We start from the raw sequence: 26,311 nt of genomic DNA, 5'->3' as shown, positions 1-26,311 counted from the left end.
GGGTAGGAGAGGGAGACAGAGAAGATTTAAAACTCAAAAGGTTATGGAAGTGAACGTTGCAAACTAAAATTAAATAAATTAATTTAAAGGAAAAAAAGATAGTCTCTGCCCTCAAGGAACCTATCATCTAATGGGGAAGACAACATGTAAACAAATATATACAGAACAAGATATATGCAGGATAAACAGGAAATAATCAACAGAGGGAATGCACTAGAATGCACCAAGATTTTATCCACTATGCTATGCTGTCGTAATTCATTGAATCATAGTCTTGTTTAGGTCTTAATTAAAACTAATTCTAGAAAACTAGAAAAAAGAAATTTCTCCTGACTTAAAATGTTCAGTTCAGTCCTACAAACCCTTATTAAGCACCTGCTGTATTTTTGGTGCTGAATATGCAAATGCAAAAGTAAAACAGTCCTTGTTATGAAAGAGCTGACATTCTATTGAAGGAAGGAACATGTATACAAATATAGTCCAAAGAAAATTGAGAAGAGATAGAATACTAATAAATGGAGGGAAATTGGAGATGGTGGGTTGAAGGACGGCTTAATGGATTACCTGAGTTGAATCTGGGAAAAAGACAATGATTGTGAGAGAGTGCAACAAAGAGTACATTGGAGGAATTGTTTGTGTGAATGCACAGAGGCAGGCGAATAGACTATTAAGTTTGGAGAGTAGATAGGAGTACATTTTGACTGAAATAAGGAGTCCTTAAAATGTAGTAATATGAATAATTCTCTCTTTCTTTTTTGATGATGAAAATAATTGAATATTTGAGGACAACAAAAGACAACCTCTCTTATACTCTTCTCTCCTTACAGGGTCAAGCTCTTGAACAAGCTATCATCAGTCAAAAACCACAACTGGAGAAGTTGATTGCTACCACTGCTCATGAGAAGATGCCATGGTTCCATGGGAAGATCTCTCGGCTTGAATCTGAACAGATTGTCTTAATAGGGTCAAAAACAAATGGAAAATTTTTGTAAGTATTTTTCTTCAGAAACATTGATGACCAGTAGCAATTAATTTTTTTCTATCTGTATGAATAAGATACTGAGCTAGGATGAGAATATTTGGATAACACCACATGATGAGTTGTAAGCTTAATGGGCTCATGAAATTTATTCTTTTGGTAGTGCTTTGTTGAGAATATATGAAAAACTCAAGTTTATGATTTTCTCAATGTGGCATTAAAATGAACTTTCTTTGGTGATAGTTAAAGAAAATGTTATTCAGTCCGATTACATGCTTTTGATGTCAAATATTCTGTACATGATACACACACAACATATTTTCATGATTCTTTTCCTAAATGATTTTAGGATTGTGAACACATGTTGGCATGAAACAACAAGAAGCGAAGAACAAAAAACCCACATTGAATGATTTTTTTTTACGTTTTATGAAAAGCACTCACATCTCATTAATCAGAATCAATGCAAGATTAAGGCTCATGACTAAAAAAAGAGAGTATACATAGTAGGCATAGTGGAATTAGTCAAGTCCTTTACCATTTTTCATATTAGGCCAAGTGAGAACTGAGTGAGTGGGTTGAAGTCTCTAATTCTTTTTAAGGTGAAGATTTGGTATTTGACCCCATAAAATCTGTGTATCTGAATTCTGTTATCACAAAGTTCTCTATAGTCAAAATTGCCCGGCCATCAAACAGCTCACTGTCTGACAATGTTTACCAGTTGCCTAAACTACTCTCACTATAGTAACATTTCTCTACAGGGATGTTTTATTTAAATGATATTTCCATTCAATAGCTAATCTATGGGAGATCATTGATTTGGCCTCATAAAAATTTGGGTTTTCAAAAAATTCATCAATCGAGGGGATGCCCATCAAGTGGGGAATGGGTGAACAAGTTGTGGTATATGGATGAAATGGAATACCATTGTTCCATAAGAAATGATGAGCAGCCACACACCTGGAAAGACTTACATGAAATGATACTGAGTGAAGTGAGCAGAACCAGGAGAACATTGTACGTAGTAACATCAGCATTGTGAGATGACTAACTTTGCTAGACTTAGCTCTTCTTAGTAATGCAAGGATCTAAGACAATTCCAAAAGACTCTTGCTATCCAAATCCAGAAAAAGAACTATGGAGTCTAAATGCAGATCAAAGCATACTATTTGCTTACTCTCTCTTTTTTGGTGGTTTCTTCTTTCTCATAGTTCCTCCCATTGGTTCTAATTCTTCTTTCCAAAATGACTAATGTGAAAATATGTTTAATGTGACTATATAGATGTATCAGATTGCATGCTGTCTTAGGGTCGGGGCAGGGGAGGGAGAGGAAAAAATTTGGAACTCCAAATCTTATGGAAGTGAATGTTGAAAACTAAAAATTAATTAATTATTTTTTTAAAAGATAGGGAAAAATTCATCTAAAATTTCTAGATGTATATTAATACATAAGTATGTATTGTACTATTGACATGAATAAGTATCAATCCACATTAAGCTTTTTAAAATTTATTTATCAAAATAATTGAAAAATATATTTTAAATGAGACGTAGCCATGATGCAATCAACATAAGGGAAGCTTTACAGTTATTAAGAGATGGAGTTCAGGTTCTGAATCTGATACATTTTAGCTTTAGGACTTTGGGAAAGTTATTTACCTTCTCAAAGCACTAGGCAACTCCTTCAGACCATAATTTACACATTGATGTTGTTCATCAGTTTAAAGCATTTGCACACCAGAATTTCCTTGCATTTATGAAATCACAGGTTCCATACCACTAAAATTAGATATATGTTTTTATTTAAAGAAATATGCTTATCCTTCAATACTTTGGTGGTTTGTGATCTCATCAATGTAGGTACTCCTCACAGTACAGATTACATTCATGTCTTCTCAGCCTATGCAACTCTTATCAGTATCTTCTTTTAAATTCTTTACAGTGTCCTGCAATATACTAGTAGCCTCCTTCTAGGGCTCTTTTTTAAATTATGAATTTATTTTTAGCTTACCACACTAAGTTCCACAATTTTTTGGGTTCCAAATTTTCTCTCCCTCCCTCTCCTCACCCTTGTCCCCCAAGATGGCATGTAATCCAATGTAGGTTCTACATATACCTTCACGTTGAACTTATTTACATAATAACCCAGTTGTAAAGAAGAATTATAACCAGTGGGATGAATCATGAGAAAGAAGAAATGAAACCAAAAAAGAAGGAAAAAAAGAGAGCAAATAGTTTGCTTCAATATGCATTTAGATTCTGTAATTCTTTCTCTGGATGTGCATAGCTTTTTCCATCTTGAGTCTTTTGGAGCTGTCTTTGAATCTTGCATTGATGAGAGGAGCCAAGAAGTCTATCACAGTTAGTCCTTATAGATAACATGTGTCTATAATTGTGTATAATGTTCTCCTGGTTCTGCTCCCCTCACTCAGCATCAGTTCATATAAGGCTTTCCAGGTTATAATGAAGTCTGTCTGTTCCCCATTTCTTATAGCACAATAGTATTCCATTACCTTCACATACCACAATTTGTTTAGGCATTCCCCAGTTGATGGGCATCCCCTTGATTTCCAATTCTTTACCACCACTAAATGAGCTGCTATAAATATTTTTGTACATATTGGTCCATTTCCCACTTGTGTGATCTCTTTGGGGTACAGCCCTAGAAGTGGTATTGCTGGGTCAAAGGGTATGTACATTTTTATAGCCCTTTGGGCATAGTTCCAAATTGCTCTCCAGAATGGCTGGATCAATTCACAACTCCACCAACAGTGTAACAATGTTTCAGTTTTCCCACATCCTCTCCAGCATTTATGATTTTCCTGTTTTGTCATGTTAGCCAATCTGACAGGAGAGATGTGGTACCTAAGCGTTGTTTTGATTTGCGTTTCTCTAATCAGTAGTGATTTCAAGCATTTTTATATGCCTATAGATATCTTTAATTTCTTCCTCTGAAAACTGCCTGTTCATATCCTTTGACCATTACTCAATTGGGGAATGACCTGTATTCCTATAAATTTGGTTCAGTTCCCTGTGTATTTTAGAGAAGAGGCCTTTATCAGAGACACTGGTTGTAAAGATTCTTTCCCAGTTTTCTGCTTCCCTCCTAATCTTTGTTGCATTGGCTTTGTTTGTACAAAAACTTTTCAGTTTAACGTAATCAAAATTATCCATTTTGTATTTTGTAATACTCTCTTATCTCTTGTTAGGACATGAATTCTTCCCTTTCCCACAAATCTGACAGGGAAACTATTCCTTGCTCTCCCGTATTGCTTATAGGATCAGCCTTTATTCCTAAATTATGAACCTGTTTTGACTTTATTTTGATGTATGGTGTAAGATATTGGTCTCTGCCCAGTTTCTGCCATACTGTTTTCCAATTTTCCCAGCGGTTTTTGTGAAATAATGAATTTTTAACCCTGAAGCTGGAGTCTTTGGATTTATTGAAGAGTAGATTGTTACAGTTGCTGACTATTGTGTCTTATGTACCAAACCAGTTCCACTGATCCACCACTCTGTTTCTTAGCCAATACCAAGTAATTTTGGTGACTGCTGCATTATAATACAGTTTAATATCTGATATGGCTAGGCCACCTTCCTTAGTGTTCCTTTTCATTAATTCCCTTGATATTCTAGACCTTTTGTTCTTCCAGATGAATTTTGTTAATATTTTATGCAGTTCTGTAAAATAATTTTTGGTAGTTTGATTGGCATGGCACTAAATAAGTAAATTAATTTAGGTAAAATTTTCATTTTTATTATATTAGCTTGGCCTAACCATGAGCAATTGACATTTTTCCATTTATTTAGGTCTAACTTCATTTGTGTGAAAAGTGTTTTGTAATTGTGTCCTGGGTTTGTCTTGGCAGGCAGACTCCCAAATACTTTATATTGTCTGCAGTAACTTTAAATGGAATTTCTCTTTCTATCTCTTGCTGTCAGTCTTTGTTAGTAATATAGAGGAATGCCAAGGATTTATGTGGGTTTATTTTATATCTTGCAACTTTGCTAATGTTATTTATTATTTCAAGTACTTTCCTTGGTTCTCTAGGATTCTCTAAGTAAATCATCATATCATCTGCAAAGACTGATAACTTAGTTTCTTCTTTGCGTATTCTAATTCCTTCAATTTATTTTTCTTCTCTTATTGCTAAAGCTAACATTTCTAGTACCAAATTGAATAATGGGGTGATAATGGATATCCTTCTTTCACCCTCTATCTTATTGCGAGTGCATCTAGCTTATCCTCATTACATATAATGCTTGCTGATGGTTTTAGGTAGATGCTGCTTGTAATTTTAAGGAAGACTCCTTTTATTCCTGTGCTTTCTAGTGTTTTTACTAGGAATGGGTGTTGTACAGATTACATTCATGTCTTCTTATCCTGCACAACTCTTATCAGTATCTTCTTATAAATTCTTTAGAGTATCCCCCCAACATAGTAGTAGCTTCCTTCTAGGGCTCTTGATATTATATGAATAACAATGGAGCATATGATTTGTCTATTATTCATCACTTTACACAGTGACCAAACTAGCTTCTTTTTAGGGCATACATGTTTTTGATAGTATCTTTGACACAGATACTTGTTCACACTTAGTTAAAAAATAGGGTATGGTCTATTAACACTCATCATTGGGTGACCTGAAATTTTGTTTCTTCTGAGTTTTTAGTATTGGGCTATTTTCAGCCATATAGCATCAATATTAGAATATAAATGTTAAAAAGATGAACTTTTTTTTTTTCAATGAGAATCTCAGTTCCTAAATGTAATCAGAACCACTCCACATTCTGGGAATTTTCTCTCTAATCTTCAACCTCTTCCTATCAAGTGGTTCTTTCCCTACTTCCTTCAAAGTTGTCCAAGTCTCCCCATCCTTAAAAAAAACTTCCCTAAACCATACCATACTATCAAACTATCATTCTCTGCTTTTCCTCCCTTTCTTAGCTAATCTATAAAAAATTCTCTATACTTTCTGCCTCCATTTCTTCTCTTCTCACTCAACCCTTTGTAATTTAGCTTCTGATTTCATCAATCAGCTGAAACATCTCTTTGTGGAGTTACCAAGTCATCTCTTAATTCCTAAATCTGATGACCTTTTCTCAGTTTTCAACCCTCTTGACCATTCTGATGCATTTGATACTGTTGACTACTTTCTCTTACTGGTTATTCTGTTCTCTTTCGGTTTTCATGATATTACTCTCTCCTGATTCTCCTCTTATTTGTCTGACTGATCCTTTTCTGGGTAGTCATCCTAGATATCATCATAGCATCGCCCCAGTTGTGTATATTCCCTAAGGTTCTAGCCTCGGCCCTCTTTTCTACTAGACTACCCTATATTAATCTATACTTTTTTATATTCTCTCAGTAACCTTGTCAGCTCCCAAGTATTTAGCTATTATCTTTACACAGGTAACTCTCAAATCTATATATCCAGCTCCAGTCCCTCTGCTTAGCTTCAGCACGTTACCCACTGCACATTTCAAACTGGATATCCTGGAGACTTGTTAAACTCACCAAAATAAAATGATTGTCTTTTTCCCAAGACCCATCGCTCATTCAAAGTCCCTATTTCTGTCAATAGCACTACGGTCATTCTGTTCCCCAAATTCATAACCATGGCATCATCCTGGTTCTCATCATCACCTCATGTATGCAATCAGTTGCCAAATCTTGTCATTTGTGTCTTCACAGTATATCTCACTTCTGACTGATTGTCTCCACTCATGCTCATAATTTTTTGCCTAGATTATTGCAGTCGCCTCCTAACTCATCTTCCTACCTCATCACTGACTCCAGTACATCCACAGTTGCCAAAGAAGTTTTCTTTAAGTGCAACATCTAACCATGAGGCTTCCCTATTCAACCAACTCTAGTGGCCTCCTGTTATTGTCTTTGGGATAAAATATAAATTCCTTTATTTACTATTAAAGTTCTGCACAATCTGACCCAACCTACTTATTCCATTGGGCCGTCCCTCCCCTATTCTGAGCTAGCCAAACTGGTCTTCTCTCTGTTCCTCACACAGGACATTCTATCTATCATTTCCATGCCTTTGCATTGGTCATCCCACATTCTCACATGTCTAGAACTCGTTCCTTTCTCACTTCTACCTCCTACAGTCCTTTAAGATGTATCTGAAATATCCTCTTCTGAATGAAGCCTTTTTTGAGTTTCCCAACCCCCAAATGCTGGTGTCTTCCCTTGAAACTAAATTATATTTAACTACTTTGTATGTGTTTTAACATTTAATGCTGTATATATTTCTATATGTGCTTGTTATTTCCAATATTAAAATTGTAAGCTTCTTGTGAGTAGGGATTTTTCATTTTTTTTTGTGCTTGTATTCCCAGCATCTAGAAAAGTGCCTGGCACATGTTTGGTGTGGGTGCTTAATGAATGTTGTTGTTCAGTTGTTTCAGTTATATCTGACTCTTGTGACCCCATTTAACCTTTTTTTGACAAAGACACTGGAATCATTTGCCATTAACTTCTCTAGCTCATTTTACAGATAAGAACTGAGGCAAACAGGGTTAAGTGACTTGCCCATGAATACACAGCTAGTGCTTGAGGCCAGATTTGAACTCACAAAGATGAGTCTTCCTGACTCCAGGTCTGGCACTCTATCCACTGGGTCACCTAGCCACTTAATAAATGCATGTCGATTGATTTATAATAGCATCTGATGCCTTTTCTAAGAATCTTTTTCCCCCTGTTTTATCCTGTGCTTAATATAAATGATGAGAGGATCATTTACTAATGTTATCTCTTGCATGGTCTATTAAGGAATCTTGAAGGAGAATTGTAGTTTTGGTTGTTGGAAAGTCTTCTTTTCATGACTTCAGTGTCTATTTTCCTTTCTTTTCATATAAGTTTGTCAGCACATGTGGTTTTATTGATAACAGGGAAATTCCTCATTGAGGAAACCCATTGAGGAACACATTGAGAAACACAAATACATTGAAGAAACATTATTTTACCTGTGCACATCATCAACTGTTCTGCAACTCAGTGTTTTAGGGAGTTGCACTGAGAGGTTAAGTGACTTGCCCAAGGTCACCCAGCAAGTATGTATGCCTTTAACTCCAAGTATCCTTGATTCTGAATATGGTTCTCTAGCCACAAAATCAAACTGTCTCTCTTTCATTCTTTATACTCTTCCAAATAGTTGGTCAAACCTCCAGTGGGTCAGAATATATTTACTGTCTCTGGGACATACTTGAATGTGTAAATGGGAACAACTAAGGAAGAGTTTGTCCTTGCACTGTGTAACTTGAATCTCAAACAAACCACATATTTGCTTCTACCTGTTGTAGGTCACTGTGTAGAATAGAAAAAGCACTGACTGGGAAAGATGGTCTCTGGTTCCAACTTTGTGGATCTCAGTTACACAATTAAAATGAAAGCAATGCTTGGGAACTTTTTTATTACTGTTTTAGGCCTTTTGGGAAATAACTGTCTGACAGATTGAGAAATGAGAAACTTTGGGAAATTATGATAATTTCATTCCAAAAGTTCAAACTTGTCAGTGTTCTTGTTCAGGTTTTCCACAATATACATATAAGTTTATATCTTACTATTTCACAACAGGAGAGCAAAAGACTACTCCAGCCCAAAACAGAGTCTTCTCATCACGTTTGAAATGCCCATACTTATACCTTGCCCCACAATCAGGGAGAAGGATTAACTTTTGAGCCCAACTCTAATTAGAGGGAGACTCTTCTACCTGCTATGTTTGGAGACAGAATCAATGAAATAATCCAACTTTCCGCGCTCTTCTCTTTTCTCCACTTTGACCCCATAGTAAACCAGTTTTACTCTACACTGTCTTCCTCTTTTTAATCCCTAACTCTCTTATCATTTCACAGTTATGCCCTGACAAGCTTCATCCTTAGATCACTCCCACCATTTACTGCTTTTGCCCCTACCACATCCTACTGAACTATGGAGAAAATCATATAACTGTTCTGACTGGGTCAGCTACAAATTTATGTTACACAAAGTCAACTGGGCCCACACTGCTGCTAGGTAATCCTTATATCCTTGCCTTATCAACTTGCTATTCCACTCTCCACAAATGCTCTTCCAAACTTTTTTCATCCCTCCTCAAACTTCCAGTGATTCCCTATGTCCCCACCCTTTCAGCTGAGAACTTAGACTCATATTTTATAGATAAAATTGAAGCTTTTTGCAGAGACCTCCCTCTTCTCCCTTCTTCATTATTTCCTATCAACCAGATACCTTATGCCATCATCTTCTCCTTCACCCATGTCTGACATGATGAGATGGCCTTGCTCCTTACCCTCTACCTGCTCAAGCAATCCCATTCCATCCTGTTTATTCTAACAGATTAGCCCTTCTGTTCCCCACTATTACTTATGTTCAGTCTCTCCCTGTCTACTCTCTCTCCCTACTGCCTACAAACATGCCTATGTTTGCCCCATCCTGAAAGAAAAAAAAAGCAACCCTCATTTTATCCTTCCATTCTTGCTAACTATATCACTTCTGTCCTATGTAGCTAAACTACTTAAAAAGGTCACCTATAATAGATACCTCCTCTTTCTCTCCTCTCATTCTCTTCTTAATCCCTTACAATCGACTTCCAACCATAATCATTCTGCCAAAACTACTCCCTCAAAGTTACTAATGATCTCTTAGTTGCCAAATCCAGTGACTTCTTCTAAATTCCCATCCACTTTGACCACTCCGCAGCCTTTGATACTGTTGATCACTCTCATGCTTGATACTCTCTTCTCTCCAGGTTGTCAGGATACTACCCTCTCCTGGTTCTCCTCTTTCCCATCTGACCACTCCTTCTCTCTCCTTTGCTGGATCCTCATCCAGAGCACTTCTGTAACTATAGGTGTCATATGGTTCTGTCCTGGGCCCTCTCCTCCCTCTATACTGCTTCATTTGGTGTTGTCATTAGCTACCATGGATTTAATTACCATCTCTATGCTGATGATTCTCAAACATACCTATCCTTTTTCATCCTGTCTGCCGACCTCCAATCTGAAATCTCCAGCTGCCTTTTAAATATCTCAAACTAGAAATCCCATTTGGACATCTTAAACTCAGCATGACCCAAACAGAACTCATTATCTCTCCCTAAATGTACCTTGTCTTCTAACTTCTCTATTAGTGTTGAAAGTAATACCTTCCTCTCAGAACTTCAGGCTTGCAATTAAGGACTCAAACTTGACTTCCCACTGTCTTTAATCCCCATTCCCATATCCAATCTCTTGCCTTGGTCTCTTGATTTCACTTTTGCAATATCTCTTCAATAGTCCCCCTATTTTCTTCTAACACTACCACTGCTCTGGTGCAGGTCCTCACCACCTCACACCTGGACTATTGCAATAAACTACTAGTAAGTTTGACTGCCTTAAATCTTTCCTCATTGCATTCTGTCTTCCACTGAGCCACCCAAGTGATTTTTTCCAATCCTTTCTTTGGTATTCAAAGCCTTTCATAGCCTAGCCCCTTTCCATCCTATATCTTTCTCCCATCACTTACTCTGTGATCCAGTGACACTGGTGTCCTGGTTGTCCTCCATGCCTAGAATACTTTCCCTCCTAAATTCTGCCCGTTGACTTCCCTGACTTCCTTTATGTCTCAATTAGAGTCCTATCTTTTCATAAAATCACTCTTAATTTTAATGCTGTCTCTCTGTTAATTATTTCCTATTTATCCTGTATATAGCTAGTTTGTACATATTTGTTTGCACGTTGTCTCCCCCATTAGAGTGCACGCTCCTGGAGGGCAAGGGCTGTCTTCTGTCTATTTTGTATTCTCAGCACTTAACTCAGTGCCTGGCATGTAGTAGATGCTTAATAAATGTTTATGAATTGATTTCTCCTTAGTCCTTCCTTCAGTTGTGTCCTTAATTATGTCCACAAGGAGGGGGCATGTTCCTTGATATAAAATGAGGCCACATTTAATGGGTATTACCTCTCATTTTCCTCTTCCTTTACCATTATTTTACAAGGTTGAAGACTCAATAGGAGGCAAAGAAATGGATGCCCTTAAATCTCATTTTTCTCTATTTCCTTTGACATTCTATTTTTGACAGTCTCCTCAACAGCTGAGATCATACTGTTTTGCATTTGTCACAAAGGAGAAGTAGAACAGAGTCTCTCTAAAATTAGAAGGAAAAACAGCTTCATGCAGCATATGTCTCAGCTTTTCTATCCGTTGGATTCTCTGAAAGGCAACCACATTGTGTTTTCCTTCAGTATTTTTTAAGACATTCAGTTTACATGGATAAAAAAACATTTGAATCTCATTTTTAATTGTTCATTCCCCCTCCCATCACCCAAATGAAAAGTCTCTCATTAGTGTTAATTACACAGCTTCTACTACAATCTAAAAGACTACTACTGTACTTCCTTATCATGTGTTTTTCTTTTTCCTGTTCCTCATTGTGCACTGGGGCATTTATTTTTACTTTGTGGTTGTAACTTCTGTTTTAGAGTGAGTGGCAGGCATGTGTGTGCCTTTGATAACGTTACTAGATTTGGTTTTAAAGTATTCACACTGTGTGTTCGTGTGTGTGTGTGTGTGTGTGTGTGTGTACATGCGTGCGTGTCTGTGTGCGTGTTTGTGTGTATGTGTGCACTCATTGATAATTTACCTCTACATTTATTACTCTTTCACAACATTTATCACTCTTTCATCTTGCTTTTGTGCTGTAAAAAAGCAATTTAAATACACTGAAACAAGATTTTATTGTTTTTGTTGAATTATTATGAAAAAATGAATGCCGTGCTATATTATTACTATATTCAGCACTTCAAATACAAATCTTAGTAGTCTAACTTTTTCAAATGTCAACATTTTGAGGGCTACGAATGTCAGTATGTCAGGACCTACATAAGACTAGAAAAGCTCTAGAAATGCCTCAGAAGGAACCGTGATAAAGAAAACCAAAGAGACTATAAACTCTTCCATTCAGTCCAGGACTGCACAAAAAGACAACAACAATCCCATACTTTGGGCAGAGATCAGCTATGGGAGGTGGAAGGCAAAGTAAGAAGCAGCTCAGTCCCACAGCAGGGGCTGGGGTCAGATCAATGCCCAGAAAAACAGATGCGACCCAGGGATCTCATCCTCATCTACAGGAAAATACCCAGGTTTTGGCAGCCTACAATTAACGCAACAATCAGACAGCCTGTGCCCTATTCAGAATCTAGGAAGCTTGGACTTGAACCAAAACAACAGGTAGAAGCCAGACAGTTCCTGCAGAAGATAGAGCTTATTATTAGTCACTAAATTCAGGATTGAGCAAGACCTACCCACACCATCCAGGTGTAAAAAAAGAGTTTTACATAAGCACAATTTCTCCAAATAGAAACTATTATTGCCGTTGGAGCAATATAGTTAAAATATCATTCATGAAAATTGAGTAAGACCTCCACCCCAAAATTAAAAAATGACAGCCCAGTATATGTGACCTTGAGCAAGTTACTGAACCCTGTTTCCTCAAACATAAAAAATGAGGAGATCTAACTTGATGACCTTTTAGGTCCTTTCTAACACTAGGTCCTTTGATTCTGTGTACTTTACCTTTAATATCTAGGAATGTCTTGCCTATCTTCTTTTCTTTATTAAAACAACCAAATAGATTATAATCTCATTGAATCAGAGTTTCCTTTCAGAGATGTAGATTACAACCCATCTGCACCAGCTTATCCTGTTTGTTGTGTGTTTCTTTCCAGAAGTTTACGGGAGTTGATGCAACTTTCTAGAGGTCTTCTTCACTTTCTCCTACATGAAGAGGGTACCAGTATAGTGTTCTTCACGTTTGCCCGTGTTGTCCTTCCCTCACCCCATGGGAGCAGCTGAACTTTTACTCCTGTTTTCTTCAGAATTCCTTGTTGCTTATATGTTGCAGCCTGCTCATACCCACTGTGGATCTTTCCATCACCCTTGGTGTCATGCTCATCTGTAGTTCTTTTGAAACAATGATATTCCACCTTGCTGTAATTTGATAGCCCTCTAAAATGTTTGTGTTCTAAATATAGGTCTCCATTGTTATGAGAAGCTTGGGGTCAGTAAAAGTGCTTTGAAATTTCTTGATATAGAGGAATTGTAAAAAATTTAACTCATACCTCCTCAGTTCTATCAGTATCCTGGTACAGAAAAGATAGCATTTTTTTTTGATTCAGAAACCTTGAGTGATTCCCTAATTGCTAAAGATTGCAAAGCATCTTACATGTATTATTATTATTTTCCCACTTTTAAAGGTGAGAAAACAGGTTTGGAGAATTAAATGACTTTTAATATTATCATACAACTGGTAAGTATAGATTGCAAGATTAAAACCCAAGTCTCAACTGAATTCAAAGTTCAGAGTTCTTTTTATCATACCGTATTGCTTCTCCATCATTATCTTTATCTTCATCTTCATCCAAATAATGGCATCCCAAGCCCTTTGCTATTTTATTCTGATCTACCTTTCTACTTTTTTCTACTTTTTTATACTGTTATTTTAAACCATATGTACTCTATGCTCTAGCCAAATAGTGTTAATATGTGCCATTTTCCTATGCTGTGCCATTCTCATTCTCTCTGCTCTCTGTATTATGGATTTATCTGAGACCTAGCTGTGTGCCCTTTGGGCAAGAACAATATTGAAAATTGATTTAGATATTGGTGGGTGTCTCTGAAACCCCTGAGAACCTTTTTAATGGCTGCCTTTTAGCCTCTTTATTAGTGGCTTTTATCTTCCTAAACTTCTTTTTTGGCCTCCAAGGCTATTGTTTTTAGTAAAAGGACTATTTATTTGAACCCTTGGGTTCGCAGTGATTCATCACACCAGTTGAACAGGATGATATGAAAACAGTATATTAGAAATGTAGTAAAAAAAAAGATGGGTTTGAGATGAAATAGACTAGAAGCAGGAATTCTAGTTAGTAAACAGTTATAGTAGACTGGTGAAGAATAAATGAGGCAGTACAGAGTTCTGCCTCATGTTTGTCAGATTGGCAAAGATGACAAGAGAGGAAAGTAATGGTGTTTGGAGGGGAGAGATGGCTCACTAATGTATCAGTGGTGAAAGTGTTAATTAACCTAACCATCCTGGAGAACTATAGCCACAAAGTCACTAAAATGTTCGTCCCTTTGGACCCAAAAATACTACCAGAGGAGGTATAGGGCATAGGGAAAGGACCTATATGTGTAAGATTGTATATGACAGTACTCTGTTATAGCAAAGAGATAGAAGCATAAGATGTTCCCATCAATTGGTGAATGGCTGAGTAAATTGTACTATATGAATGTTAAAAATACTACTATGCCAGTAATCAATATGATATTTTCAGAGAAGTATGGAGAGAAATGAGCAGAACCAAGATAACAGTTTATGTCATGATCACAATAATAATGTGAGGGAAAACTACTTTGAAAGGCTTCAGACTGTCCAAAGAAGTAATCAAATATTACTTCAAAAGACTGATGGTAAAGTATATCTCCCATGTTTGGGCAGAAGAACAGTTGGCTAGAGAAAGAGAGAGATGTGTATTCTCAGACATGGCCAATGTATTGTGTTACTTGAATCTACATATATGTTGCAAAAGAGATTCATGATTGGAAAATGTATGGGGAAAAGAACTTCAGTAAATCATTTTTTAACGTACAGAAGGAAACATGAACAGACTAAGCAGTTTTGCTACAAACTACCTAAATAAAGGTGTCCTTTTTGTCATTTAAAATTCTTCACAGCCTAACCCCTTCTTCCCTTTTCAGTTGCATTATACTTTGCTCCCTTTCATACATCCTTTGATCTAGCTTCGCTGGCCTATTTGTTGTTCCTTGAAAATGATACTCCAGTTAGAAGTTACATAAAACAAAGATGGCAGAGTAGAAGAAACACTACAGCTAAGTTCTCCCAACATTGCCTTCCAGACAACTTTAAAATAATGCCTCAAATCAAATTCTGGAGTGCCAAAGCTAACAAAGTGTTGGACTCAGACATTTTTTCTAGCCCAAGACATCTTAGGAGGTTTGAAAGAGATGTCTGTGATATGGGTGGTGGCTCACTTGCAGCGCAGATGGTGGTGTCATGAGCTGTGGGATTTGGTGCTAGTGATAGCAGCAGCAGCAGCTTCAGGAACTCTCAGCCCAGAGATGCTAAACAGACTGAGCAGCTGGTTAGGAGATAACAAAACCTCTGTGCTAGTGCTGGACACAGGATAGGGCACTGTTTTGGCAATTCCATTGCCCATATCCACTTCCAGCCCGCAGTTTCAGTGGAGAGAAGCACTTTTGAGCACAAAGGATCAGGGACCTTGAAGAGCAATAGTGCTCTTGCCCATAAGGGATTGTAACAACAATGCTGCTTGCAGCTGCTGTTGATGTGTAAAACCCAAAGAGACCAGCAACAAGAGCTGCCCGCACAGGTTCTTTTGATCTGCTCTACTAAGGGAAGTAACTTTAAGGGGTTAACAATCTCACTTTAATCAAACATACATATATAACTCACTTAGTTCAGGAGGAAAAGCCACCACCCTGAACTTCAGAGCAAATACAATCAAATTACAAACAGAGACAATACAAACAGACAAAATCACAGTTCAGTTACCAGAGAAGAACCAATGGGTCTGGGTTAGGAAAGCTGGGGGGAAGATAAATGGCTTGCCCGGAGTCTCAACACTCCTTCCATGAGTGAGCCCCAAAGGATAAACCTCTGAGTTTATATACCCTGTTCAGGGTCAAAGGGCATCACAACATGGGACACAAACCCATGTGACCTAAAAGTTTCTGGCGTCATAAACGTGACTCAAACCCATATAAACTAGGCTTTCCCTTGAGGTAAGCAGGTCATCAAAGACTCCCGACTTAATCAAAGAAACAAAGGCCAGACTCATCAAGGGTTCCTGATTAAATAAGTGATCCAAAAGAGAAAATAGTAAAAAAAAAAAAGCCCCACCTTAATTACTGTAACAGGGATCAGAGGCTCTTCCCAGATAAGAAACAGAGCAGAGAAGAGGAAATCACAGACCAAACCTCTCCTGGGATCACCATACTTTGGAAGCACCAAAAACCTCAGAACCGGTTCTGAAAATAAGCCTGAAGCTTGGAAGAGTGCCATCCTCTCTCCATCCATATGTGCAGAGCCCAGCTTTGACATACAGTTCAAAGTCAAGAAACAGACTGGAAAAATGAGCAGAGAACAACAAAAGAACCTGACAATAAAAAGCTACTATAAAAAGTTACTATAGTAACGGGGAAGCTAAAAAAAAATCTTCAAGATGACAAGGATGTGAAAACAACTATAAGCAAAGCCCCACAGGAAAAATGCAGATTGGATACAGGCCCAATAAGGATTCCTGGAAAAGCTAGAAAGTGATTTTGAAAATCAAATAAGAGTGGTAGAGGAAAAATTGGGAAAAAAAATGAGAGCAAGGAAAAAAAAAACAATTAATTGTTCTGTAAAAGAGACACAAAAAAATGCTGAAGAAAAGAACTCCTTTAAAAAAAGCACTCAGAATCAGCCAAAGGGAAAAAGAGGTACAAAACTTCACTAATGAAAAGAACTCCTTAAAAAACAGAATTGGGCAAATGTAAAAAGAAATACAAAAGCTTGCTGAAGAAAATAATACATTAAAAAACAGAATTTGGCAAGTGGGAGGTAATGACTCTATGAGACATCAAGAAACAATCAAAAAAATCAAAAGAATAAAAAGTTAGAAGAAAATGTGAAATATCTCATTGGGGAAATAACTGGCATGAAAAACAGGTCAAAGAGATATAATTTATGAAAGATTGAACTATGTGAAAACCTTGGTTGAAAAAAAAGTCTAAACATTGTATTTCAAGAAATTATCAAGAAAAAAAACTGCCCCTATGTCTTTGAAATAAGAGGATAAAATAAAAATTACAAGAATCCTTGAGTCATTTACAAAAGAGATTCCAAAATGAAAGCTCCTAAGGAATATTATAGCCAAATCCAGAACACCCAGGTCAAGAAGAAAACAGTAAGTATTCAGATATCATGGAGCCCCAGTCAGGATCAAACAAGATTTAACAGCTTCCATGTTAAAGGAATAGAGGACTTGGAATCTGATATTCTGGAATGCCAAGGAACTAGGTTTATCACTAAGAATAAGCTACCCAGCGAGACGGTATATAATCCTTCTGGGGAAAAGATGGCTATTTAATGGAATAAGGACTTTCAAGCATTGTTGATGAAAAATTAGGACCTGAATAGAAAATCTGCCTTTAAAACACAAGGCTTAGTAGAAGTATAAAAAGGTATACATGAAAGAAGAATCATAAGGGACTCAAGGTGAAACTGTTTAAATTCTTATATGTGAAGATGATACATGTAACTCCTAAAAACTTTATAGTTATTAGGGCAGTTAGAAGGAGTCTACATAGACAGAGAGAATGAGTGTAAGTCAATTATGTTGAGATGATCTAAAAAGGAAAGAGAAAGAGGGATGCATTAGGAGAAAAGGGAAGAGAGGGGAAGAATGGGAAAATTATCTCACATAAAAGAGGCATTCAAGGAAGAGCTTTTTACAGTAGAAGCATAAATTGGGGGTGGTGGGGGCAGTGCTTGAATCTCACTCTCATATGAACTGATTCAAATAGGGAAGAATACATTCTCAGATGTGTATAATAATAATCTTATCCTACAGAGAAATAAGATGTGAAGGAGACAAGAGCAAGGGGTGGAAGGTGAGAGGAAGGGAGATAAATGAAAGGAGTCAGTGATGAGAAGCAAAAAAGACTTTGGAGCAGGAGGAGGAAGATGAAGAGGAGGAGGAGGAGAAAGAGGAGGAGGAGGAGGAGGAAGAGGAGGGGAGAGAGAGAGAGAGAGAGAGAGAGAGAGAGAGAGAGAGAGAGAGATAAAAAGAATAAAAATAGGATACACAGTAATCATAACTAGAAAAGTGGATGGGACAAATTCACTCATAAAAAGGAAGAGGATAGCAGAATAGATTAGAAACAAGAATCCAATAACATATTGTTTACAAGAGACACAATTGCAACAGAAAGATAGAAACAATGTTAAAATAAGGGGCTGGAAGAGACTCTGTTATGCTTCAGATGAAGTTAAAAAAAAGGTTGGGGTAGCAATCATAATCTCAGACAAAGAAAAAACAAAATAAACCTAATTAAAGGATCTCAGGGAAACTTCATTTTGCTAAAAAAAAAATAGACAATGAAGTAATATAAATACTAAACAAATCACCAAATGGCATAGCATTCAAATTCTTAAAGGAAAAGTTAAGTTATAGGATGGAATAGTAAAATTATAATAGTGGAAGAACTCAATTTACTATTCACAGAATTAGATAAATCTAGTCATAAAATAAGAAAGAAGTTATGGAGATTCATAGAATTTTAGGAAAGGTAGATATGATAGACTGGTGGAGAAAATGGAACAGGAATAGAAAGGAATCTACCTTTTTATCAACCATACATAACATTTTCATAAAAATGAATACTTATTAGAATATAAAAATCTTATGAACAAATGCAGAAAACAGAAATATTACATTACCATTTTTAGACTATAATGCTGTTAAAAATATATTCATTATAAGGCTATGGAAGCATAGATTAAAAATTGGAAACTAAATAATCTATTCCTAAAGAATGAGTGTGTCAGAACAAGTCATAGATATAATCAGTAATTTCATTAAAGGGTAATGATCATAATGAGATAGTATACCAAAATTTGTGGGATACAACCAAAGCAAAACTTAAGGGAAATTTTACATCTCTAAATGTGTACATCAACAAAAGAGAAAGAGTGAACCAGTGAATTGGGCATGACACTTAAAAAGTATCGGGGGAGGGGTGAGAAATTCACATCTCTAAACATGTATGTAAGAGAAAAGAGTAAATCAGTGAACTAGAAATGAAACTAAAACAAAAGATAAAAAAACCAAATTAAAAATTCCCAATTAAACACCAAATGGAAATTCTGAAAATCAGAGGAGAGATTAATAAAATTGAAAGTAAAAACAATGAACTAATAAATCAAAATAATAGCTAGTTTTATGAAAAAAAAAGCCAAATAAAATAAACTATTGATAAATTTGGCTTTAAAATAGAAAGAAGAAAACCAAATTAACAGTTTCAAAAATGAAAAAGGTAAATGTATGCTTCTTTCCCCAGGAATACATCCGGAGACAAAAAATCCCAAATCAAGACTATTATAAGGGCTTCCTCAATAAATCCATTACCAGTAAAAGATAACAACAGTCCACATGAGAAAAAAGTAAATGGATAAATAAGATTTACTGCACATATGATATACAGTTAGATGTTGGTAAATCAATACATACATCTAAGTAAGGCACTTCAGATAGACAATAAGCTAGAGGCAAAATTGAATAGTGTGCCAGATTGCCTTTGGGAAATTACATAATGCTTTCAGAAGTCTCAAGCTGTTCTTGAGACAAAAACTTTTTTACACTGATATTCTCCCAAGTAATGCTCTATTGTTGTGAGTGAAAAAATGAAAAATGAAAATTGAGGTTGAAACAAATGGCATAAATAGGCAGTAGCAATATCAATAATTACTTCTATGTAATAAGTGAGGAAAAGTATATTATCCAGAAGGTAGGCCAACCATCTAGTGAAAGAAAAAGATATCAGGTAGAAGTAAAGCTTTCTTTGTGAAGCTTTGATCTACAATCAGAGTTCATCAGTTCTCTCTCTGGAGGTTGATAGTATTTTTCATCATCGGTCCTTTGGAATTGTCTTCGATCATTATATTGATCAGAATGGCTAAGTCTTTCACGTAATTGTAATCATCATTACAATATTGCTGTTAAACTAATCCGCTGTTGGTGGAGTTTTTACCTGGTCTAACCATTCTGGAGAATAATTAGGAACTATGCCCCAAAGGCTATAAAACTGTACTTACCCTTTGACCAAGTAATACCACTACCAAATCTGTATACCTAGGAGATCGAAGAAAAAGGGAAAGAGCCTAGACTGAGGCAAAAAAGTGAGCAGAACAAGGAGGAAACAAAAAAAAAAACTTCATCATGTATGATCAGCTGAGTAGGGGAGGGAAATTTCCTCCCTTTTACTTGAATTAGTGTAGCATTCCTTATGGTTATTCAGAGAACTTCAGATCACTGGTTTTTCTGATGGAGTGAAGCCAGATTTTGTCATCTCCATCTTACAGCTCATTTACTTGAAATTCAGAGAAGTGCTATGCTTTGCTCAAGACATACAAAGGAGTATTGGACTGATCCCAGGGGATCCAGGTTAGAATCTTATGGTAGACATTAGCTATAGGACCATCAACAAGGAACAACCTCTGGAGCCTCAGTTTCTTGATCTCCAAAGTTCGCACAATAATACTTGCAATTCTGATTGAATAAAAATCGTTTCAGGAAATGGGCTGATTTTTGTTTTTTCTTTTTATCTTCAGCACCTATTAGCATGGTTATTGTAAGGAAAGTTCTTTGTAACCTTCAAAGTGCTACATATATTAGAACTGTTATGGCTATAGCTAGTTAGGCAGAGATTAGAGTTGTATGAATATCAGGTATTTAGTAGTGAAAATAAGATTACCAAGACATAAAAACTTCACTTGTATCAAAGATAGAATAAGTATTAGGAAGAAAATCTAACATAGCTATATTTTTAATTCATCTTCACTTTCTGTTATGAGAGTGGTCAGAGCGCTATCATTTGCATGTCTGAAATTGATATGTCTCTTTGCAAACTTAATTTTGTTTTTTTTTTGTTCACATAGTCTGGCATTTTACATGATATACTCTGCATATAAGTTAAACAAATAAGGTGGCAGTCTATATGGCCTTGTGGTACTTCTTTTCCAATCTGAAACCAATTAATTGTTCCATGTTTGGTTCTAATCGCTGCTTTTTGGCCCACATACAGGTTCCTTGGAAGACAAGTAAGATGATATAGTACTCCTATCTCTTTGAGAACTTTCATATTTTATTGTGATCCACACAAAGTCAAAGGCTTTCGTGTGGTCAGTGAAGCAAAAGTAGATGTTTTTTTCTGGAATATCTTTGCTTTCTACATAATCTAGTGAATATTTGGTAATTTTATCACTTGCTCCTCTGCCTCTTTTAAAACCAACCTGCTCTTCTGGTAATTCTCGGTTCACATATTGCTATAGCCCAGCTTGTGGAATCTTAAGCATAACCTTACTAGCATGTGAAATGAGCACAATCATTTGGTAATTTGAACACTCTTTGGCATTGCCGTTCTTTGGGATTGGGATGTAAACTGATCTTTTCCAATCCAGCAGCCACTGTTGCGTTTTCCAAATTTGCTGGCATATTGAGTGCAGCACTTTGACAGCATTATCTTTTAGATTTTTAAATAGCTCAGCTAGAATTCCATCACTCCTAGTAGCCTTATTGCTGGCAATACTTCCTAAGGCCCACTTGACTTAATTCTCCAGGTTGTCTGACACTAAATCAATCACCACACCATTGTGGTTACTGGTGGTAATTAAGATCTTTCTTACGGTAAGTCACCTAAAAGTTAAAAAGATGATCATTTCATCTTTCCATATTAAACCAGCCTGTTTTACTCTTTTTTTTGTTTGGGACTGGGGTGGGGTGAGAGGAGGAAAGACAAAGCAGTTGGGGTTAAGTGACTTGCCCAAGGTCACACAGCTAGATTTGGACTCAGGTCCTCCTAATTCCAGGGCCAATGCTCCATTCACTGTGCCACCTAGCTGCCCCCCTTTTTCTTTTTTTTAACAAACTATCAGCCTGACACTGGACTGCTTTCTGCCATGAGTGCTGTTCTTTGTGACCATTCTTCATGCTTTAGTAACAAGATACTTGAAGAAATTTAGCTATTTCTGTGTCCTATTCCTTCTATCTTAAATTAACCACCATTAGGAAGATTAGCTCTTTGAGTTGCCTGAAACACATAAAATAAATTACTTTACAGTATTGAAATCCCATTGCTAATTAAAATATTTTGGAAATTTCTTGAATTATACACACTGAGGGAAGTAATTTTTTTCCCTTTGTGAATCTGTTTTCTTCTTATAGAATAAGGGAATAAAACTAGATTATCTCAGAGTCTTTAACATGACTAATTTTCTTTGGTTCTTATGATTTTTATATTTTGTGAAATTTAGGGGTTTGGAAAGATGGAAAAATTTGGGATGGTTATAGGGAATGAGTAGAGACTTTGGAGTCAGAAGACCCCCCCCTTCACTCCCACTGCTGCCACTTTCTACTCATGTGACTTTGAACAGCCCACTTAACCCCTTTGGGCCTCAGTTTTCTCTTCTGTAAAATAATGGGGGTAGATTAGGTAACCTCTGAGATCTGTTCCAGCTTTATATATCTATAATCCCTGTGAAAACATTGGAACACTGGACCTGACCTAGAGTTTGACAAATGTGAATTCTAAATGTTCGTCATTCATTTGTTCATTCATTTATTCCTAGAACCTGAACAAAGACAATTACGGTGACTGTGACTTTTTGTTTGTTTATCTTAGAATACGGGCAAGAGACAACAATGGGTCATATGCTCTCTGTTTACTCCATGAAGGAAAAGTTCTACATTATCGCATTGATAAAGATAAAACTGGAAAACTCTCTATCCCTGATGGAAAAAAGTTTGACACCCTTTGGCAGGTATGAAGTAATATGGTTACCCCATTGGCTAAAATCAGTCTTCATTTAATCTCTTGGACAGAAAATAAGAGTGATGATTAAACCCTGGAGTTTGTTCTATTATCTGATGTGCTACTTATGTGTCATGTAACTAAAATTTATATGCTTTCTATTTCAGTTTCTTCATTCCTAAGGAAGAGATAATAGATTATATGCTCCTGTAAAGTAAGGGGTGTCACTTTTTAATTGATTCTGACTGGCTTTCAGACAAAAGCAGAATTGTGTGTGTGTGTGTGTGTGTGTGTGTGTGTGTGTGTGTGCATGTGTATATCTCCATATCACAAATTACCATAGTTTTCACTGCCTGACAGCCTAGGTAAGTTAGATTTCACCCTTCTCCCAAGATTCTCCAGTTCCCTTAAGGGAACTAGGGGATATCTAGGATTTCTATAAATGGGTCCAGGGTCAATTGTAGGGAATGATCCCTTGCACCCCATTTCCATTTAGCTACAGACAGTTGGATTCACTTTTACAAGGAAATAGAAAATAAGAGTGATGCTTAAACCTAATCAGAAATATACAAACTTACTCCCCAGTGTGGCATTATGTACAATATGTAGGAGGTAGGTTATAAAGGGCTTTGAATTCTAGAGCATTTTGTATTTGATTCTAGAGGCAATCAGAAGCCGTTGGAGTTTATTGAGTAGAGGGGGTGGTGAAATTACCAGATATCCATTTGAGGAAAGTCACTGTAGTGGCTGAATGAAGAATGGATTGGAAGGGGAAGAGGCTTGAGGTAGGCAGACCCATCAGCAGGCTATGCTGGCATCAGCACACCAATATCCAGGCACAGTGGATAGAGTGCTGTGTCTGACATCAGAAAGACTCATCTTCCTAAGTTCAAATCTGGCCTCAGACACTTCCTAGATATGTGACCCTGGACAAGTCATTTAACCCTGTTTGCCTAACCCAGTCCTCCATCTCCAGATCTAAATAATATTTACTTGGTGTCTCTTCAAATTTACCTCAGGATACTTGGAAATAATTTTATGACCTTATTTTATTACCTTCTGGATCTGAGTGTACTTGTCTGTAAAATTAAGAGGTTAATCTGGATGGTCTCCAAGGCCCATTCTAATCCTGAATATCTGGATAGAGACTGGAGCTGTGAGTTCATTGGTGAAGGCAGAAATGAGGAGGGATAAACAGGCCTCATTGATAACCTAAGTTCTGGCAGCTCTCCCTAGGAAGGAAGGATATGTAGTATAGAGAAGAGTACGTATGTATATATTGGTATTAGATGTGGATAGGGGGGCAGTTCATAGACTTAAATCTGGAAGGAAGGAGAAGGAGAAAGGGAATGAGCATTTGTTAAGCACTTACCACTGTTCTAAGTGCTTTACAAATATTATTTTATTAATTAAATAATATTATTAGATTACATATAAGATATATAAATTAATTAAATATTATTATCTTGCTAAATATAAAGTAGAATTATACTAAAATAGTACTGTGGCATTTATAATTAAAATAAGCCATTCTGGGAAGCAGTAGATAAAAAATTTGAATTGTTGTAGTAGATGCATATTTGTGGAATCTGCTGCCATCTATAGCTTGAAAGTGTGCTTAGTTTACAGACAAAGAAACAACAAAGGTTTGAAGCACCTGAAATTCCACTCTTGATTTTGGTCCTTTTCCAAGGCCTTTTTCAAAGGCTTTCAAAGAACAATGAAAATAAATTGTGAGTAACTTTATAGCTCTTTGGAGTGAAAGTTTTCATTTAAAAAAGTGTTTCATTGGGGTTTGTTCACACTCTACTTTGGATTTTCGTTCTGCAACCAAGATGAAAACACATAATATTCTTCACTTCATGTCTATCCTTGTTTCTAAATATGGGGGAAATATCTCCAGGAAATCATTTCCAAAACAAATTCCAGGCAATGTGACCATAAAGTATTCATCATCATCATCATCATTAATTATTATTTTGCTGTTGTCAGTAATAATATATTCATATAATGCTTTAAGGTTTACAAAGTGCTTTTCTCACACTAGCCCTATGAGAGATAATAAAAGTAAACTCTCAAAATGTCAAAATATTTGCATCTGGGAAAACTGAATTTTTATATGATTCTGTCTTTTCAGTAGTCTATCTGAAGAATAAATAGGGTTGATGCATTAGCAAGAATTTATACTTCAATATTAAAAAAAATCTGTGGTTTATTTTGTATGTTTGCTTCACACATGCTCCTTATCTTAGATCGTTTAATGATTTGCTGTGGCCAAACACACACAATTACATATATGTGTATATGTATACACATATGTAGTATCTACAACACACATAAATGCACATTTTAATGACAAGCTTCATGAATTTAGGCCCTGCTGGTTCCCAGATGACAGACATACAGTATTTTATCAAACCAATACTCAGTTTTTGTAATTTAACAGGGCCTGCTAGATCTTGCATTTGACTGGCATCACCTTTAAAAACCTATATAACTCCACAGCATTATGAGTCATTTCTGTAGAACTTTAATGAATGAACTGCTAGTTATGCATTTATTGTTATCCCAAAAAGATGTTTTCTGTCTAATAAATCAGTAGTTACTAGCATTTTAATGAAAATATGTCAGTAATTATCGGCCTAATGTTTCATCACACGATCCTTAGGTAGCCAAGACCAGATTGTACTCAAGTTTTGACTCTCTGGTGTAGAACTGAGCCTGCTGACCCTTAATTATCATTGAACTGCTTTAGGATAATAATAATCACCGATGTCTTTTTCTAAAATATAGTTTATAAATTATCTGACATGTAAATGAGTTATGGGTAGAGATTTAACATTGTGAGCCATCTACAGTTCCACTATATAGATGACAGACTGTTCATGTTAACAATGACATTTGAAAAGATGCTTAATCTGATGTGTGTTAATTGACTGTTGAGCAGATTACAAATTACTTTTAAGGTTAAAAAAGCAATTTTTTGCCATATCAATTCTCTAGGCGATTTAATAGAAACGAATAAAAGGGGTGAGGATATTATTTTCAGCAAGGATTCAGCAGGAACATTTTTTTCCAGCAATGAACATAGAGTCTGTGGTTTATGTATATCTACTGGAGGTAAATTATCTCTGCTTAAAGTTCAGGGCTGGTCTCTCTCTTGGAAGAAAGGAATAAGCCACTATCTAGGTTATCAGGGAGAATGAAGTGTTCCTTTAAAAAAAAGGGAGTGGATTCTGGAAAACTGGTAGAATAAGGCAGAAAATTTCCTAATTCTCCTAAATTCCCTCATAGACAATTTAAAATAATGCCACAAAGTGAACTTTGAGAAGCAGAAATAACTGAAAGTTGGGGCAAAGCAGTAGTCCAGACTAAGACAACTTGAGAGGATGCTAGGAAAGACCTGACCTCCTAGGGTGGTCTGGCCTGATTGAAATACAAATACCTCTGGGCAGATAGGATGAATCAACAAACAATCCCTGGGGCTGTGTTGGGAGGCAGCCTCAGCTTCAGGAACTTTTACCTTACAGACAGTATGGGGGTCAGGCAGCTGATTGGAGGTGACTTCAGGGCCCTCCTCTGGGGCTGTACATGGGACCCAGAAGTAGTGACCAGACACAGTCTGGTATGTGGTTGTGGGTGAGGAAGAGTGTGCACACACCAGTGAATGCAGTCACAGGGCATATGGTGAGTTTAAGCTTGTAGCCATAGGAGGAACCACTGGGAGTAAG

General features: G+C 36.5%; 1 protein-coding gene across 2 annotated transcripts in view; it reads left to right on the top strand.

Moving 5' to 3' along the window:
• SYK (spleen associated tyrosine kinase) overlaps window positions 1-26,311 on the top strand; it is a 168,782-nt gene that overhangs the window by 91,200 nt on the left and 51,271 nt on the right. For both annotated transcript variants that reach the window (XM_036739164.1, XM_036739163.1), the window contains exons 3-4: window positions 828-988; window positions 22,452-22,590. In XM_036739164.1, the coding sequence (XP_036595059.1) occupies window positions 828-988; window positions 22,452-22,590 (300 nt within the window). The remainder of the gene's footprint in view (window positions 1-827; window positions 989-22,451; window positions 22,591-26,311) is intronic.

The sequence above is a fragment of the Trichosurus vulpecula genome, chromosome 9 (assembly GCF_011100635.1).
Source record: "Trichosurus vulpecula isolate mTriVul1 chromosome 9, mTriVul1.pri, whole genome shotgun sequence".
NCBI lineage: Eukaryota > Metazoa > Chordata > Mammalia > Diprotodontia > Phalangeridae > Trichosurus > Trichosurus vulpecula.
The sequence above is the reverse complement of the archived record's forward strand: the minus strand, read 5'-3'. Positions and strand labels throughout refer to the sequence as shown.